Here is a 16,009-nt window from a genome sequence, read left to right as displayed (position 1 = left end):
AAGCATACTAAAGGGAGGACGAGGCAACCATGGCTGACAAGGGAAGTCAGGCGCAGCATAAAAGCTAAAGAGAAAGCATACAATGCGGCGAAGAGCAGTGGGAAACCAGGGGATTGGGAAGCCTACAAAGACTAAAAGAGGACAACCAAAAAAGAAATAAGGAGGAAGAAGATTAAATATGAGGGTAAACTAGCCAGTAATATAAAAGAAGATTGCAAGAGTTTTTTTAGATATATAAAGGGTAAGAGAGAGGCAAAAGTGGACATTGGGCCACTGGAAAATGACACTGGAGAAGCAGTAGTGGGGAACAAAGAAATGGCGGAGGAACTGAATAGGTACTTTGCGCCAGTCTTCACGGTGGAAGACACGAATAACATCCCCAAAGTTCAAGAGAGTCAGGGGGCAGAGGTGAATATGTTGGCCATTACCAAGGAGAAGGTGCTAGGAAGACTGAAAGGTCTGAAGGTGGATAAATCACCTGGACCAGATGGATTACACCCCAGAGTTCTGAAGGAAATAGCTGAAGAGATAGTGGAGGTGTTAGCGGTGATCTTTCAGGAATCACTGGAGTCAGGGAGGGTCCCAGAGGACTGGAAAATCGTTAATGTAACCCCCCTGTTTAAGAAGGGAGTGAGGCAAAAGACGGGAAATTGCAGGCCGATTAGCCTGACCTCGGTCGTTGGTAAGATTTTAGAGTCCATTATTAAGGATGAGATTTCAGAATACTTGGAAGTGCATGGTAAAATCGGGCAAAGTCAGCATGGTTTCATCAAGGGGTGGTCATGCCTCACAAATCTGTTAGAATTCTTTGAGGAGGTAACGAGTAGGTTAGACAAAGGAGACCCAATGGATGTTATCTACTTGGACTTCCAGAAGGCCTTTGACAAGGTGCCGCACAGGAGGCTGCTCAGTAAGATGAGAGCCCATGGTGTTAGAGGCAAGGTACTAGCATGGATAGAAGATTGGCTGTCTGGCCAGAGGCAGAGAGCGGGGATAAGGGGGTCCTTCTCAGGATGGCGGCCGGTGACTAGTGGAGTTCCGCAGAGGTCAGTGTTGGGACCATAACTTTTCACTTTATACATTAATGATCTAGATGAAGAAACTGAGGGCATTCTGGCTAAGTTTGCAGATGATACAAAGGTAGGTGGAGGGACAGGTAGTATTGAGGAGGTGGGGAGGCTGCAGAAGGATTTGGACAGGTTAGGAGAATGGGCAAAGAAGTGGCAGATGGAATACAACGTGGGGAAGTGTAAGGTCCTGCACTTTGGTAGGAAGAATAGAGGCATAGACTATTTTCTAAATGGGGAGAGAATTCAGAAATCTGGAGTGCAAAGGGACTTGGGAGTCCTAGTCCAGGATTCTCTTAAGGTTAACTTGCAGGTTGACGCGGTAGTTAGGAAGGCAGATGCAATGTTGGCATTTATTTCAAGAGGACTAGAATATAAAAACAGGGATGTGCTGCTGAGGCTTTATAAGGCTCTGGTCAGACCACATTTAGAATATTGTGAGCAATTTTGGGCCCCATATCTCAGAAAGGATGTTCTGGCCCTGGAGAGGGTCCAGAGGAGATTCACGAGAACGATCCCAGGAATGAAAGGCTTAACATATGAGGACTCTGGGTCTATACCCAATGGAGTTTAGAAGGATGAGAGGGGATCTGATTGAAACTTACAGAATACTGCAAGGCTTGGATAGAGTGGACGTGGGGAAAATGTTTCCATTAGTAGGAGAGACTAGGACCCGAGGGCACAGCCTCAGAGTAAAGGGAAGACCTTTTAGAACAGAGATGAGGAGAAACTTCTTTAGCCAGAGAATGGTGAATCTATGGAATTCATTGCCACAGAAGGCTGTGGAGGCCAGGTCATTGAGTGTATTTAAGGCCGAGATAGATAGGTTCTTGATTGGTAAGGGGATCAAAGGGGAGAAGGTGGGAGAATGGGGTTGAGAAACTTATCAGCCATGATTGAATGGCGGAGCAGACTCGATGGGCTGAAGGGCCTAATTTCTGCTCCTATGTCTAATGGTCTAAGTTCCTCAGGGTAATGTCCAAGGCCCAACTTCAGCTGCTTCATCAATGACCTTCTTTCCATCATAAGCTCAGGAGTGGTGATGTTCGCTGATGATTGCACAAAGTTCAGCAGCATTCACAGATCCTCAGATACTGAAGCAGTCCATGTTCATATGCAGAAGCCTGTCAAGCTGGCCACCTGACATATGCCTCTCCCACCACTGGTTAAGTCCCGGCAATGGCAGGATGAGGCCCTTAATTGGGACGGTAGGAATTAATTGCCCCATTAAGGACCTCAGTTGGCCCATTTGCAGGCAGGTCACCAGATGGCCTTCACCTCCACCCTCCCCATGCTGCTGAAACAATTACAATGGGTGCAAGCGCAGGCGGGTAGACAGCGGGCAGGTCACCCATGGGATTTAACCTGCCCCCTGTCTAAACTCGCTGGCAGGGGAACATTAAGTCCAGCCCCAGGCGAGGGTCCAAAGCGAGAGCTAGGGCAGAATTTTGCTGTCGGCGAGCAGGGAGTGGGGCTCGCTTGCCGACACGTAAAATAACATGGGACGACATTGGGCGGAACCCCCAACGTCATCCCACCCCATTTAAATTTTCAGGAAGGCGAAGGCACAGCAAAATCAGCCACGGGCCCCCCGACCTGTCAATGGCCAATTGAGGCCATTTACAGGATCATTTAAACAATTAAAGCACCTGCCCGTCCAACCTTAAGGTTGGTGGGCAGGCCGGGAGCCCTGGCGGCAAATAGAGAAAACATGAAACTTCATCCACCGGCAGGATGAGGTTTCATGCAGGGTTCTAAAAATTTTAACAAAATTTTTCTGTAAATTATGAACATGTCCCATCTCATGTGACATTGTCACGTGAGGGGGATATGTTAGGGATTTTTATTTTTTATTTTTAATAGTTTTCAAAGTGGAAGCGGTCTCCCTGAGGCAGCACTTAGCCTCAGGGAGATGTGCGTTTTTCACGCACTCTCGCTTTTAAGGAATTCCCCCCCCGCCCACACAGGAAGTGCATAGCACTTCCTGCCGGACGTCACGTTGGGCCGGCCTTAATTGGCCCACCCACGTAAAATGGCGGCGCGGCCCACTTCTCCGGCGGGGATCAGCTCCCCACCCGTCGGAGATTGGGTCAGGCCCGCCCGCCCAACAGGCAGAAAATTCTGCCCATAGTATATTAACTGAGGCTTATCGCAGTCTTGTACAAATATATTATTTTTTGTTTTCTAATTAACAATACTGTAAATGCATCCTAACATGCTTCGCTTTTCCAATAGTCTCACCTTGTGAATCTTAAGATTCATGCACTGTCACCAAAATCATTCTCCTGTTCAGCAGCCTTGAGAGTACAATCCTGCAATGGTTACACATGCTTGGTGTTGGCCCTACTGAGTGCATAACACTCCATTTATCTATACTGAATAATATGTACTGAATGCAAACCACCACAACCACCCCACAGCCTAATTTCCCAATCATATCTAAATCTGCCATTAATTTAATTTTCTCATTTAACTCCGCACATCCACACATGTCTTTGATAATACTGGGAAATTGAAAACAGGCAGCCAAAACTGAACCATGAAGGAGTGAGGACAGATGTTGTAGAGAACACCCTTTGCATTGTAAAGAGGGTTGAATTTTACCAGAGGGGAGGAGATCCCGCATCACGGCTCAACATGGGTCGCGTGGCCGCAGAGGCGGGAGCCAGGAGCCTCCTCAGGGATTGTAGTCAATTAACCATTGGCAGGCAGGAGTGCCGGCAAATAACAGGGACAGGCAGGAGGAAATTCCAACAGGCACCACAGTTAAAGGGAACTCAACAGCCTTCCTACAAGTTGCACACAAATAGGGCACCAGAAAGGTTGCAGGACATGAGAGACTGAACAGGAATGGCTGGAGTCAGAGGAAGGGTAGCACCAAGCTTCAGTGATGCCTCACTGGAGGTGCTCATGCAGGCTGTGTGGGAACAGAGAGAGTTGCTCTTCCCAGTGGATGGGAGGAGGAGGTCAACAAGACTAACGAAGAAGGCATGACTGCATGTGGCTGAAGAAGTCAGCGGCCGCAGGGCCGTTGTATGAACATGGCAGTGCTGGCAGTGTTTCAATGATCAGTATGATCTGGCAAGGTGCATGCTATTCATAATTGCATGTTCACATCCTTACAGGTTATAAATGCCACCTATGAGATGGGAGCCTATGTGGCCAAACCATGCCAGAAACCAGCATGCACAGAGAGACACTGGGTAGCCTCACACAGGTGGCTCATGGTCTGTCAAAGTTGATTGCTGCACTCCCAAGACTGAACGGCCACTTGCAGCAGGCCTCCCAGTGGAACGATACACGACATGGAAGCTGGCATAGGGTGATGATTGCCACAGGCAAGTGACAAGTGCAACTGTGTGTGTTTGTCTTTGGGAGAAGCACACTCACAATGCAATGAAATGGAGAGGAACTGGAGGTAATGTGCCATTCATAACTGTCATAACCCCAATGGAGGAGGATGCAATGGAAATAGGATGGGCTGCAGCAGAACAGCCTGTTGCCGAGGCTGGGTGTGGAGCCCATAGAAAGTGAGTAACATGATGGATGAGCATATCAGTCCTTCTGATGAGTATCAACTACAGCAGCCTTGTGGGCACTGATGAACACAGGAAACTCCAGATCAAGGATAAGCAGCAGTTGCTAACTGAATTTTGCAGATGACCCCAAGCTTGGAAGTATTGTAAAATATGAGGGCAATAGTGGTAAACTTCAAGGGAACATAGGCAGGTTGATGGAATGGGTGGACAAGTGGTAAATGAAATTTAACATAGAGAATTGCAAAATGATTCATTTTGGTAGGAGGAATGAGGAGGGCCAATATATTCTAAAGGTGGTACAGTAAGAGAGATGGATGTGCGCAAATCATTAAAGGTGGCAGGGCAGGTTGAGAAAGTGGTTAATAAAGAATATGAGATCCCAGGCTTTATAAATAGGGGCAAGAGTACAAAAGCAAGATGGGTGAGCAAAACATTAGAAAGGGAACCTGTACTTTGTTGTAAGATAGGAGGCAATCAGAGCAGAAAGCAGTGCTGCAGTTTTAAATTTGAAAAAATGAGAAAAAAAGCCCTGCAGAATCACGATCGCAGGGATCCCACCAAAACTGAAAAAGAGCACAAAACACAGCACAGAAAAGCTATGATAAAGCTGCATAAAATACTGCTCCAGCCTCAAATGGAGTACTGTGTCCAGTTCTTGACACCACACGTTAGGGTGGATGTGAAGACATTAGAGAGGGGGCAGAAAAGATTTATGGGAATGGTTCCATGGATGAAGAACTTTCAGTTACCTAGATTGGAGGAACTATGACTATTGTCCCTTGGAGAAGAGAAGGTTAAAAAGAGATTTGATAGAGGTATGCAAAATTATGCGGGTCTGGATAGGACGGATAGAGAGAAACATCTTTTGATGATGGAAGGATCAAGAACCAGAGGACATCGATTTAAGGTGATTGGCAAAAGGATTAATGGTGACGTGAGGAAAAGTTTTTTTACACAGTGTTGTTAGGATTTGGAATACACTCCCTGAGGGAGTGGTGGAGGCAGATTCAATTGAGGCCTTCTGTGGTAAAGTGGAATACAATGTACCTTTAAGTGAATGCAAGTGGACTAACCATGTGACAGCACTGTACAGCACGGGCTACTGGTTAACTGTAAGTCTAAAGCTGGAGGTGGTTGTGGGAGAACGCAAGGATTTAGTGCTCTGCCCCCTGTTGCAATAAACAATCACAGTTTGTTCTTATGTCGGTCTCTCTCTGTTATTGATAGTGGGCATCGACTAACAAGTGTACATGAAAGCGTGTAATTCGAGTTTACTCGGCTAGTGAACTCATAGACTCAAGACATAAAACTGGCGACAATGATGAAAATAGCAAAATTGTAAGACTCCTGATTGAGATTCCACAAGATGGGTGAGCAAAACATTAGAAAGGGAATCTGTACTTTGTTGCAAAATAGGAGGCAATCAGAGCAGAAAGCAGTGCTGCAGTTTTAAATTTGAAAAAAATGAGAAAAAAAGCCCTGCAGAATCGCGATTGCAGGGATCCCGTCAAAACTCAAAAAGAACGTGAAACACAGCACAGAAAAGCCAACAGCTGCAGAGACGGAGTAAAAAAAATGGTGACTGCTCTTAAAGTGATAAAACATTTAAAGCGGTACATACAAGAAAAATGGCTATGGACAGAAAATTATAAGAGACCTCAGAGAGAAGGCAGCTCTGCAAAAGGCAAAGCACGAATTGATCGATGGCAGTCAAGAAAGCTGCAGTAAGCCAAAAGCCTGAATTCGTCATTAACTGGGAAGCCATCGGAAGTGCAGTCCCCTTGCAGTCATTCGCGATGCCGCAGTTCAGGCGTGTTGATCCTTTCAACCCCATTTCAGGTGACTGGTCTCAGTACATCGAATGCCTAGTGTACTTTTTTACCACTCACGACATTGTGGGGAAGGAGAAGAAGAGGGCAATTCTTCTGTCCACATGCGGGAGCAAAACGTACAGGCTGATCCACAGCCTCACGTCACCGAACAACCCGACTGAAAGACTTGATGACAAAGATGAATTAATAAAAATTGTACAAAACCACCTGAGACCAAAGCCCTCAGTCACTATGCAGTGCTTCAAGTTCAATTCAAAGAATAGGCTTCCAGGGAAGACAATAGCTGGCTATGTGGCTGTCTTAAAGGCATTAATTGAACATTGCAAACTCGGAACGCCCATATGCTGAGAGACTGATTGATATGGGGGATTGGAGATGATGCTATTGAAAGGCGCTTGCTAGCCAAAGCTAATCTAGACCTCAATAAGGCATTAGAATTAGCCACAGCTGTGGAAAGTGCTGTTAGAAATTCGGAAGCTATGAGAGATGCACAAAATGGCTCTGCCCTTCTGGTAGGACGCAACAGAGTGGCAACAAAAGGCGCAAAAACATTGGACCCCACAGAAAGGCGGGAAACGCCCCCTATTTACAGATCAGTAAAAAACAGCAGTACCACAGTGAAAACCCACAAAATGAATGAGAGAAATGCATTCCGGCATCCAGTGGGTAATCGACAATTCAAAAAGTCGAATGCTTTTTCTGCCACCACTATGGCCACATAATGAGGCACTGCAGAGATAGGCTGAGACAGCATTTTAGAGACAAAGAGAGAAATCGTGAAATATGTCTTATGGAAGAAACGGAAGAAATAGAATCAAACATCCATACATTATACAATCTGAAAGTGGGTAGAACCAAGTCAATCCAAGTAATCATTATAGTCAATGGACAACCCATTAAGATGGAAGTTGATACTGGAGTATCGATGTCCATCAATGGAGAGCATACATTCAGATACTTGAATAAAGGAACCCATCCTTTAAAATTAGAAGTTTCAGACACTAAAGTGAGAACATTCATGGGTGAAGAAATAAGACTGAAAGGGTTATGTCAAGTCTTGGTGACGTATAGAGATAAATCTGAAAGGTTGCCCTTGATACTGGTAGCTGGGGAGGGCCCCAGCTTAATAGGCCATAACTGGCTCAAAAATTTAAATTGAAACACCCCGAAATTTTTCAAATTACAATGAAAGGCTTACAGGAATTGTTGCAAAAGTATGTTTCTGTTTTCAGCAACGAGTTAGGAAGGATTTGAGGGCTACAGGCCAGAATCCATATAGACTCAAACACAGCCCCCATATTTATAAGAGCCAGACCAGTTGCTTATGCTCTATGGAACAAAGTTGGAACTGAACTGAACAGACTGGGAAAATTGGGCATCCTACAACCAGTGTAATTTTCTGAGTGGGTGGCACCCAATGTACCTGTACTGAAGCCGGACCAAAGCGTGCGTTTATGCAGTGACTATAAGCCAACTTTCAATAAGGTGGCCAAATTTGATAGACACCCAATACCCAAGATTGAGGAATTGTATTTGAAGTTGGCAGGGAGCACCACATATTCAAAATTAGACATGAGCCATGCCTACAAGCAAGTAGAGTTGGAAAAGGACTCTAGGGAATTGGTCACCGTTAATGCACACCGAGGACTGTATCAATACACACGTCTACCCTTTGGGGCCTCCTCAGCGTGTGCTGCTTCAAGGATTGCCCCATGTTATCACTTACTTTGATGACGTATTGGTCACGGGACTGACCAATGATGAGCACTTAGCAAATCTAGAAAAGGTGCTCAAACGCTTCTCACAAGCGGGGTTATGTTTAAAACAAGAGAAATGTCTGTTCCAAGCTAAGGAGGCAGCTTACCTGGGCCACAAGGTTGATGTGCTGGGCCTGCATCCTGTGACAGAATAAGTCTAGGCCATTTGCAAGGCACCTGCCCCGAGAAATACCACAGAGCTTAAGGCCTTCTTAGGCATGGTAAACTACTACGGCCGATTCCTCCCAAACCCCTCGGCTGTGCAGTCCCCATTGTACAGCCTGCTTAAGGAGAACCAGAAATGGAGCTGGCAAGCCCCACACCAGGATGCCTTCCTGAAAATGAAGCGATTATTAAGATCATCAGCCTTGTTCGTCCACTTTGACCCCAAGAAGGAATTAATTTTAACATGTGACGTGTCCCCTTATGGAATAGGGGCTGTCCTTTCACATCAGATGGTGAATGGCTCCAAACGACCCATTGGTTATACATCTCACAGTGTCGCAGAGCAACAATATTTCCAAATTGAAAAAGAGGGTTTATCTATTATGTTCATAGTCCGGAAGTTTCATCAATATCTCCACGGTCGCCATTTCCATATTATATCTGATCACAAGCCTCTACTGGGATTATTTGGAGAAGATAAAGTGATACCCCCTAACACATCGGCTCACATCCAGAGATGGGCACTAATATCAGCACATGCCAGCACATTAAGCCGCCTTCCCCTGCCAGCGAATAACAGGGAGGCTCCAATTTCCCGGGAACATCTTAGTGCTAAATTTTCTGGTTTCTCCCCCTGTTCAAACCAGAGAAACCCGTGAGTGGACAAGCTGGGACTCACTATTGGAGCAGGTCTTGAATGGTTGGTCAGGTGGATCTAAATCCAAGGAGATGAAGCCCTATTCAGATCGCAAATATGAACTCTCCTGCCAGGGCGGCATGTTACTCTGGGGAGCAAGGGTTACCATGTCCCCAAGGGGGCGAAGGCTGTTTATTTCCACCACTATTGAAATTATTCTTTGATTTCGCTGCTAAGTTATTCTTCCTTATTTTTTGGCTGTTTCCAGCTTCTTGGCAGAGCCTTGCATTTTCACACCCTTTTCAGCTGGGATTACCGGCCTGATGTGGAGGATGACTCCGTTTTGCACCTTATGGCTTTTGAATCTCGTACAGCGCTTTCCATGGCCAGTGTTATCTCTAGCGCCTTCTTGAAATCTAAATTCACTTCAGACAATGGTCTCTTCTGAATCGTGTCCTCATTCACACCACTAAATGTTTAGAGATGTACCAAACTCATAATGTTCCATTAACTGCTTCAAATTTGTCACATAGCATACAACTGTCTCCCCCGGGACTCTATTTCTTGAATTAAACTTGAACCTTTGCATCGTTACTGAGGGCTTTGGTTGATAATTACCCTTCATGAGGTCCACCAATTCATCAACATCTGGGGCACTTGGTGCCATCAAGCTTCAGATTAGGCCATAGGTTTTATTCCCACATGCACTTAAGAAGATCGCTCGTCTCTTCTCTTCCCCTGTAATGTCATTCGCTTAGAAATAGAACGTGAGGCGCTCAATGTAATGAGACCAATCGTCCATGGTTGAATCGAAAGGATCAATTCTTCTCAATTGTGGCATTTTGAGAGGAAATTACTTCGTCGATTCTAACGGAACTTCTACTTACATTTACTGGGCGAGGTACAGTGCAGATTTCTTTTTATTTGGTTTCTTCTGTTCATCTTGGTTTATCCTTGTCACCAGTTTGTTGTGAGCGGTGGCCGATTTGGTGCTATTGATAAAGTTGATCCATAGACGCTTCTTAGGTGGAAACTTTTAAGTTTATTTATAAGGCATTCAGCAGCAACTACACGTGTGCTTTCAACTCAAACTGTATCTCTGCACAACTAACTACTAACTACTGAGGTAGCCCACACTACTCTCCTTTTGGGTACTAAAGGTCATGTGATCTCCCTTAACAAGCATTATTCTTAAAGGTGTATTACACACTAAATAAAACCATAATTGCCACACTAGTGATGATCCAAAATCCAACCACCCTCTCAACCTATCTAGCCTGATTGATGCAATACCTGATGTACTGCCCTGCCCTCTGATACATGGCATCAATCGCCTGCTTGATGGATTTATGGGCCACTGACTGGAATATCCCACAGCTGTCTCCAAACGTTTCCTGGAAAGATTCTGAGATGTAAACAGTCACCTTTGTTTCCACAATTACAGGTCACTATACTACATTGGCCTCAACTCTTCCTCCAGCATTCCATGCAGATCTGCTGCCATCTGCCTGGACAGATGGCACCATCCAGGACAAAGCAGCCTGCTTAATTGGCACCACATCCACAAACATTCACTCCCTCCACTACCAACGCACAGTAGCAGCAGCGTGTGCCATCTACAAGATGCACTGCAGGAACTCACCAAGCCTCCTTAGACAGCACCTCCCAAACCCATGACCACTACCACCTAGGAGGGCAAGGGCAGCAGACACATGGGAACACCACCACCTGGAAGTCCCCCTCCAAGCCACTCACCATCCTGACTTGGGAATATATTGCTGTTCCTTCACTATCGCTGGGTCAAAATCCTGGAATTCCCACCCTAACAGCACTGTGGGTGTACCTACACCACATGGACTGTTGGGGTTCAAGAAGGCAGCTCACCATCACCTTCTCAAGGGAAATAAATGATGGCTTAGCCAGTGACACCCACATCCCATGAATGAATAAATGGTTTCATGGTCACCATTAGACTTTTAATTCCAGATTTTTATTGAATTCAAATTTCACCATCTACCATAGTGGGACTCAAACCCAGGTCCCCAGAGGATTACTAGTCCGGCAACAATACCACTATGCCACCATCTCCCCCTGCCTATTCTGGCTCCTTTATAGCACTACCAATATATCCCAGTCCTCTGCTTTTTCCCAATTATCCCTGCGTTTTTTTTTCTCTTTTCCTTTTCGAATGTTACTATTCAGGCCGTGTGTTCCAGATCACATCAACTGGATGAGTAAAAAATTCTCCTCTCCCCCCACTTGGCATTTTTGCTGATTATTTTAAACCTATATCCTCTGGTTACTGACCCTCCTGCAAGTGGAAACAGTTTTTCTCTACCTACTCTATCATAATTTTGAATACATTTATTACAGCTTCCCTTAATCCTCCCTGTTCTAAGAAGAACAATTCCAGATGCTATTGGAAGGAAACTTTTAGGGCAATCAGAAAGTTAAACATGTTGAGTGAAGTCTATAGTGGGATAGATTGTTTATCATCTTTAAGCCATAAACTTACAATCAGAACATGGCAATGCACAAATCCCCAATACCAAACAACATTTAAACTCTGGCTAATTTCATGTTATATTTACAATAACATTTAGACTTTCTGGACTTAATGGCAAAGATTATGTTATGCACAGTTCCACTTTAGTAACAGATTAATACATTGTGCATTAAAATGGTGTAAATTTGCTTGTTATTATAAAACAGTGTATCATCTCATTTATCATAAACAATGCTATTGGTGATCCACTTAATAGAAATAAATCAAATTAATGGGTGTTAATATACTAAATGTTTGTCCTTGTGTAATAAGGTTGCTGCCTAATATAATTTTAGGGTTTGAATTATATTTGTTAACTATTTGGTACCTAGAAATCTGCAATTTATCTATAGGTCCATTTTTCACTTTTGCAAGGGAAGCGAATAAATCATATTTTTAATAGTTATACACTTTTCTTCTGACAACATTGCAGAGCAGAACATCATCTTTCAATTTATTGACTGGAACTTACGTGGAATTGCTCAGGTGATGTTTGTCAACAATCCGTTGAGCGGGATTATTATTTTGGCCGGGCTGATTTTACAGAATCCATGGTGGGCACTGAATGGCTTCGTGGGAACAGTGTTCTCAAACCTGGCAGCACTTATGCTCAGTCAGAACAGGTAAACATTCTCGCATAATATGCTTCTTATTTTCAAGGGTTTCTTACACAAAAATAAATCAAAATAGCATTCTGAACATTTTTATCTGTGTCATTGGCTACTATATTTCAAAAATAAATTAAATTTCTTGAGTAGCATGATAACAAAGGTTACAATCTATAGATAAAAGCAAAAAACTGCGGATGCGACCTTGCTACCTGTCTACCTTGCTTGTCCAGCTTTCTTCCCTTAATGTCACCTATTAGCACATTTCTTAGATAATATCACCACCTTCAACACCTCTTTGCCCTTTTGTCTATGACATCTTTTGGCTATCTCCACCTATCACTGGCCCTCTATCCAGCTCTACTGGTTCCACCACCCACCCCCCCCACCCCCCCCCCTTAAACCAGCTTATATTTCACCTCTTTTCTATTTTTCCTTAGTTCTGTTGAAGAGTCATACGGACTCAAAACGTTAACTGCGTTCCTCTCCGCAGATGCTGTCAGACCCGCTGAGTTTTTCCAGGTATTTTTATTTTTGTTTACAACCTACAGACTTGTTTAATACGAGATCTTGCCACATTGAATGATAAGTATGGTAACCTGTAGATCCCATTCAAGGGTCCACTAAGCAACAACTAGCATGTCAGGGCTGAAGGTGAGACAGAGTGAATGACCACAGTATTTATTGGGTGGCTGAGAGGGAGTGTGCGGGGTGCAGGTGCAATATTGGAATCCCAGAAGAATGGGTTTTCCTCAGGCCTTACTGAATTCAATGGCAGGAACTCATTAATTTTTTTGTCTCTATTTCCCAGCTGCAGCTAGCTGGATTGAAAGGTTGGCTGGCTGTTGGGCAGGTAAGCCTCAGCATCAGGTTGAAACTGGGGAACAGAGAGAAGGAAGCAATCGGAGGCCAGTGTTGGAAAAGACTGGAGGCAGACACTGGGAGAATCGAAAGCTGGAGGGTTGGGAGATTGGAAGGGTTGAGGGGGGAAGGTCAGAAGAGTCAAGAGATACCACAAAGGGTCATGGGAAAATTGAAAGAGTCAGTGGAGATTGTGGCTCCGTGGGGTATCATGGTTTTCAGGGAGATTGGGTTGTGCGGGGGTGGGGTGTGATTGTCAAGGGGAGTTCCTGATCATAAGGAAGAGGGCAGCCAGCTAGCTTAGTGGGCCAAGGGGTAACACTCCTGCTCTGCCTGGCTCACAAGGAGTGCTGGAAAGACACTTAACTGCTGAGTCCAGCAGTTCTTATTTCCCTCGCAGTAGCCAGTTTCCCGAGGTGCGGAAAACACAGCCAACTAACGCAAGATTTAAAATGGAGTTAAACTGCATGGTGCACAGTCTTACTGAAATATTTAAATAAGTGGCCCACCTCCTGAGAACAGGTTGGTTACCTATCTCTCATCCTGCCTCCATTAAAACTGAGAATGTTCCAGGTAAATTAGATTTGGTTTTGAGATTTTTAACATTTTAATATCCCACCTGACCCAAACCCACTGGTTTTGGGAGTTCTAAGTTCCCTGCAGCATATCATACAATTGCCAGTTTACATTTACGGGGACTGCAGTCTCCACACTGCCCTGTAGCTGTTCCTCTACTTGTAATCTGGCCACTGTATCACTGGATTAACAATTATGCAGCATTTAAAATATTCTAGATTTGAAGTCTACTGAGTATCTGTGCAATTTATGTAATATAGCTGCAAAGAAAAGTTATTAAGTTTCAAACTCTAAGTTCCATATGTGTGAACATTAAAAAAATGCAGATTCTGTGTGTTAATACCATCTACAACCTCTTCCAAATTAGGAATTTGGGGAGAACTATATTAGGAACACAGGAACATGAATAGGCCATTCAGCACCTTGAGCTATTCCATCATTCGACCAGATCATGGCTGATCTGTATTTTAAATACAGTTACCAGCCCTTGGCCCTGTAACCCTTAATAACTCTGCCTAAAATAAATTGTCAATCTCAATTTTGAAAATTTAGTATAGTTTTTACCCCTTTTTATTCCAGCCACCTTGAGAGAAAGGTTAACATTCTATTAATTCATAATCAATTTTTTGTACCTGTCCCCTGGCTTTTAGTGACTTCGTACATGGACCCCAGTTCCGAGCCTCTCACCATTTAGAAAATGCTCCGGTCTACATTATTTGTTGCTCAACAGGCTCTTAGATGGGTTCTCAGTCAGACATCAACATTTATGATTTAACTTTGAAAACTGTAGTATTAACTTAATCTAATTGTAAAACTGTCTTAAAGCATCTTCGAAGATAAAAGGTTTGAGGGGAAGAAACAAATTTTATGAAAGGAATAAGTTATAACTGAAATCCTTGGCAATGATTGTATTGCCACCACATTGAGTGGAGAATAACAGCCTGGTTTTGCAGTCTATGTTCAAGGCTGGGACGTGACAGCTGATGTCGGACATGTTCGGCGGTGTGAGTGGACAATATGGCGAGGAGACCAAAATTTGGTTTCACAATGTTGTGAAACCAGTTTGCGATCATCTGCTCAGCCCAGCACTGGTGGGCCCCATTCCTCACCATCGGACACCAGGAACCTCATTGTAATACATCAGCATATCAATATAAGGCCAGCCCGCCGAAGTCATCCCCCCGCCCCCCACCACCCCCGCTGGATCGCCCACCCACATCAGCGCAATTGCAGAACACGCCTTGACAACTGTGACATGCCAAAGTTGGGACTTACTGCCAGGGCCTTGCTCACATCGCAGACATCCGGGGAGCAGAAGATGGAGCCCGACAGCAATGGGACCCTGGAGGAATGCCCATGGCATGCTGGGTGGATTCTCATGGACATGGCTCTGCTGCGAAGCAGCTCACGGAAGTGGGAAAGTCACCGTTGATGTTCAAAATGGATGATGGTTGAGGGGGTGGGAGAGGAAAGTCTAGGATTGACTGGGAGAGGAAGACGTGTCAGGGGGGTGATGTTGAGAGGGGGGAATGAAGGTGTTGGCAGGGTGAGGGTGGGAGTAGGGGAATGAAGGTGTCGGGGGGCGGTGAGGTTGGGAGGAGAGGGATGAAGGTGTTGGGGGGTGAGGTTGGGAGGGGGCCAGGGTGTTCGGGGGAGGAGGGGGGGTAACGAGGGAGAAGATGGCAACTGGGGAGGTAGGTGTAAGGGGGAGTGGAAGGTGTAAGGGAAGGAGTTCTGAGGTGTGAAGGAGTGTGGAAAGGGAAGGAGCTCAGGGTGAGGAAGGAGTGCAGAGAGGGGAAGGAGTCCGGTGAGGGGAAGAAGTGAGGATGGAGGAAGGAGTCGGGAAAGGGGAAGGACTAAAGCTAGAGAAAGAAGTCAGGGTGTCTGAGGGAGTCAGGAAGGGAGAAGGAGTAAAGCTAGTGGAAAAAGTGAGGCTGGAGGAAGAGATAAGGCTGGAGGAAGAAGTCCGGAGGTGGTAAGGACTAAGGGTTGTGGAAGCAGTAAGGATGCCTGAGAGAGTCAGAAAGGATAAGGGACTAAATGGTGGGCGGTAGTCCGGAAGGATGGGAGGACTAAGTTGGGGGTGAAGGGTTACCGGGGGGAAGGGATTCCAGGTGGAAAGGGGTCCAGAGTGGGGAAGGGGTTCCTGGGGGGGAAGGGGGATGTCCAGGTGAATGTGCAAGAGTGAGATCTGACAGGTCTATGACTGTCTCCTGGGGAGTGAACTGAGGGTGGGCGTGGTATGAGGGAATTGTGAGAATGACCGAGGGCAGAGTGTGTCGATGGGATAGGAAGATGAGGGTTCGACAGCAGTGGTAGAAGGGACGGTGAAGGTGGTTGGTGGGGACTTGGAAGTAGACACGGACCCTGGGGGTGGGAAGGAGGAGGTCAGGGAAGTGAATGTGGATGGGGGAGGGATTTT

The 16,009-nt window shown here is 45.3% G+C and overlaps 1 protein-coding gene across 3 annotated transcripts in view; it reads left to right on the top strand.

The window, feature by feature from the left end:
- LOC144685697 (urea transporter 2-like) overlaps positions 1-16,009 on the top strand; it is a 150,689-nt gene that overhangs the window by 70,691 nt on the left and 63,989 nt on the right. For all 3 annotated transcript variants that reach the window (XM_078550513.1, XM_078550504.1, XM_078550496.1), the window contains exon 3: positions 11,976-12,165. In XM_078550513.1, the coding sequence (XP_078406639.1) occupies positions 11,976-12,165 (190 nt within the window). The remainder of the gene's footprint in view (positions 1-11,975; positions 12,166-16,009) is intronic.

The sequence above is a fragment of the Cetorhinus maximus genome, chromosome 1 (assembly GCF_964194155.1).
Source record: "Cetorhinus maximus chromosome 1, sCetMax3.hap1.1, whole genome shotgun sequence".
Taxonomy (NCBI): Eukaryota; Metazoa; Chordata; class Chondrichthyes; order Lamniformes; family Cetorhinidae; genus Cetorhinus; species Cetorhinus maximus.
This window is presented reverse-complemented; position numbering and strand designations above follow the sequence as displayed.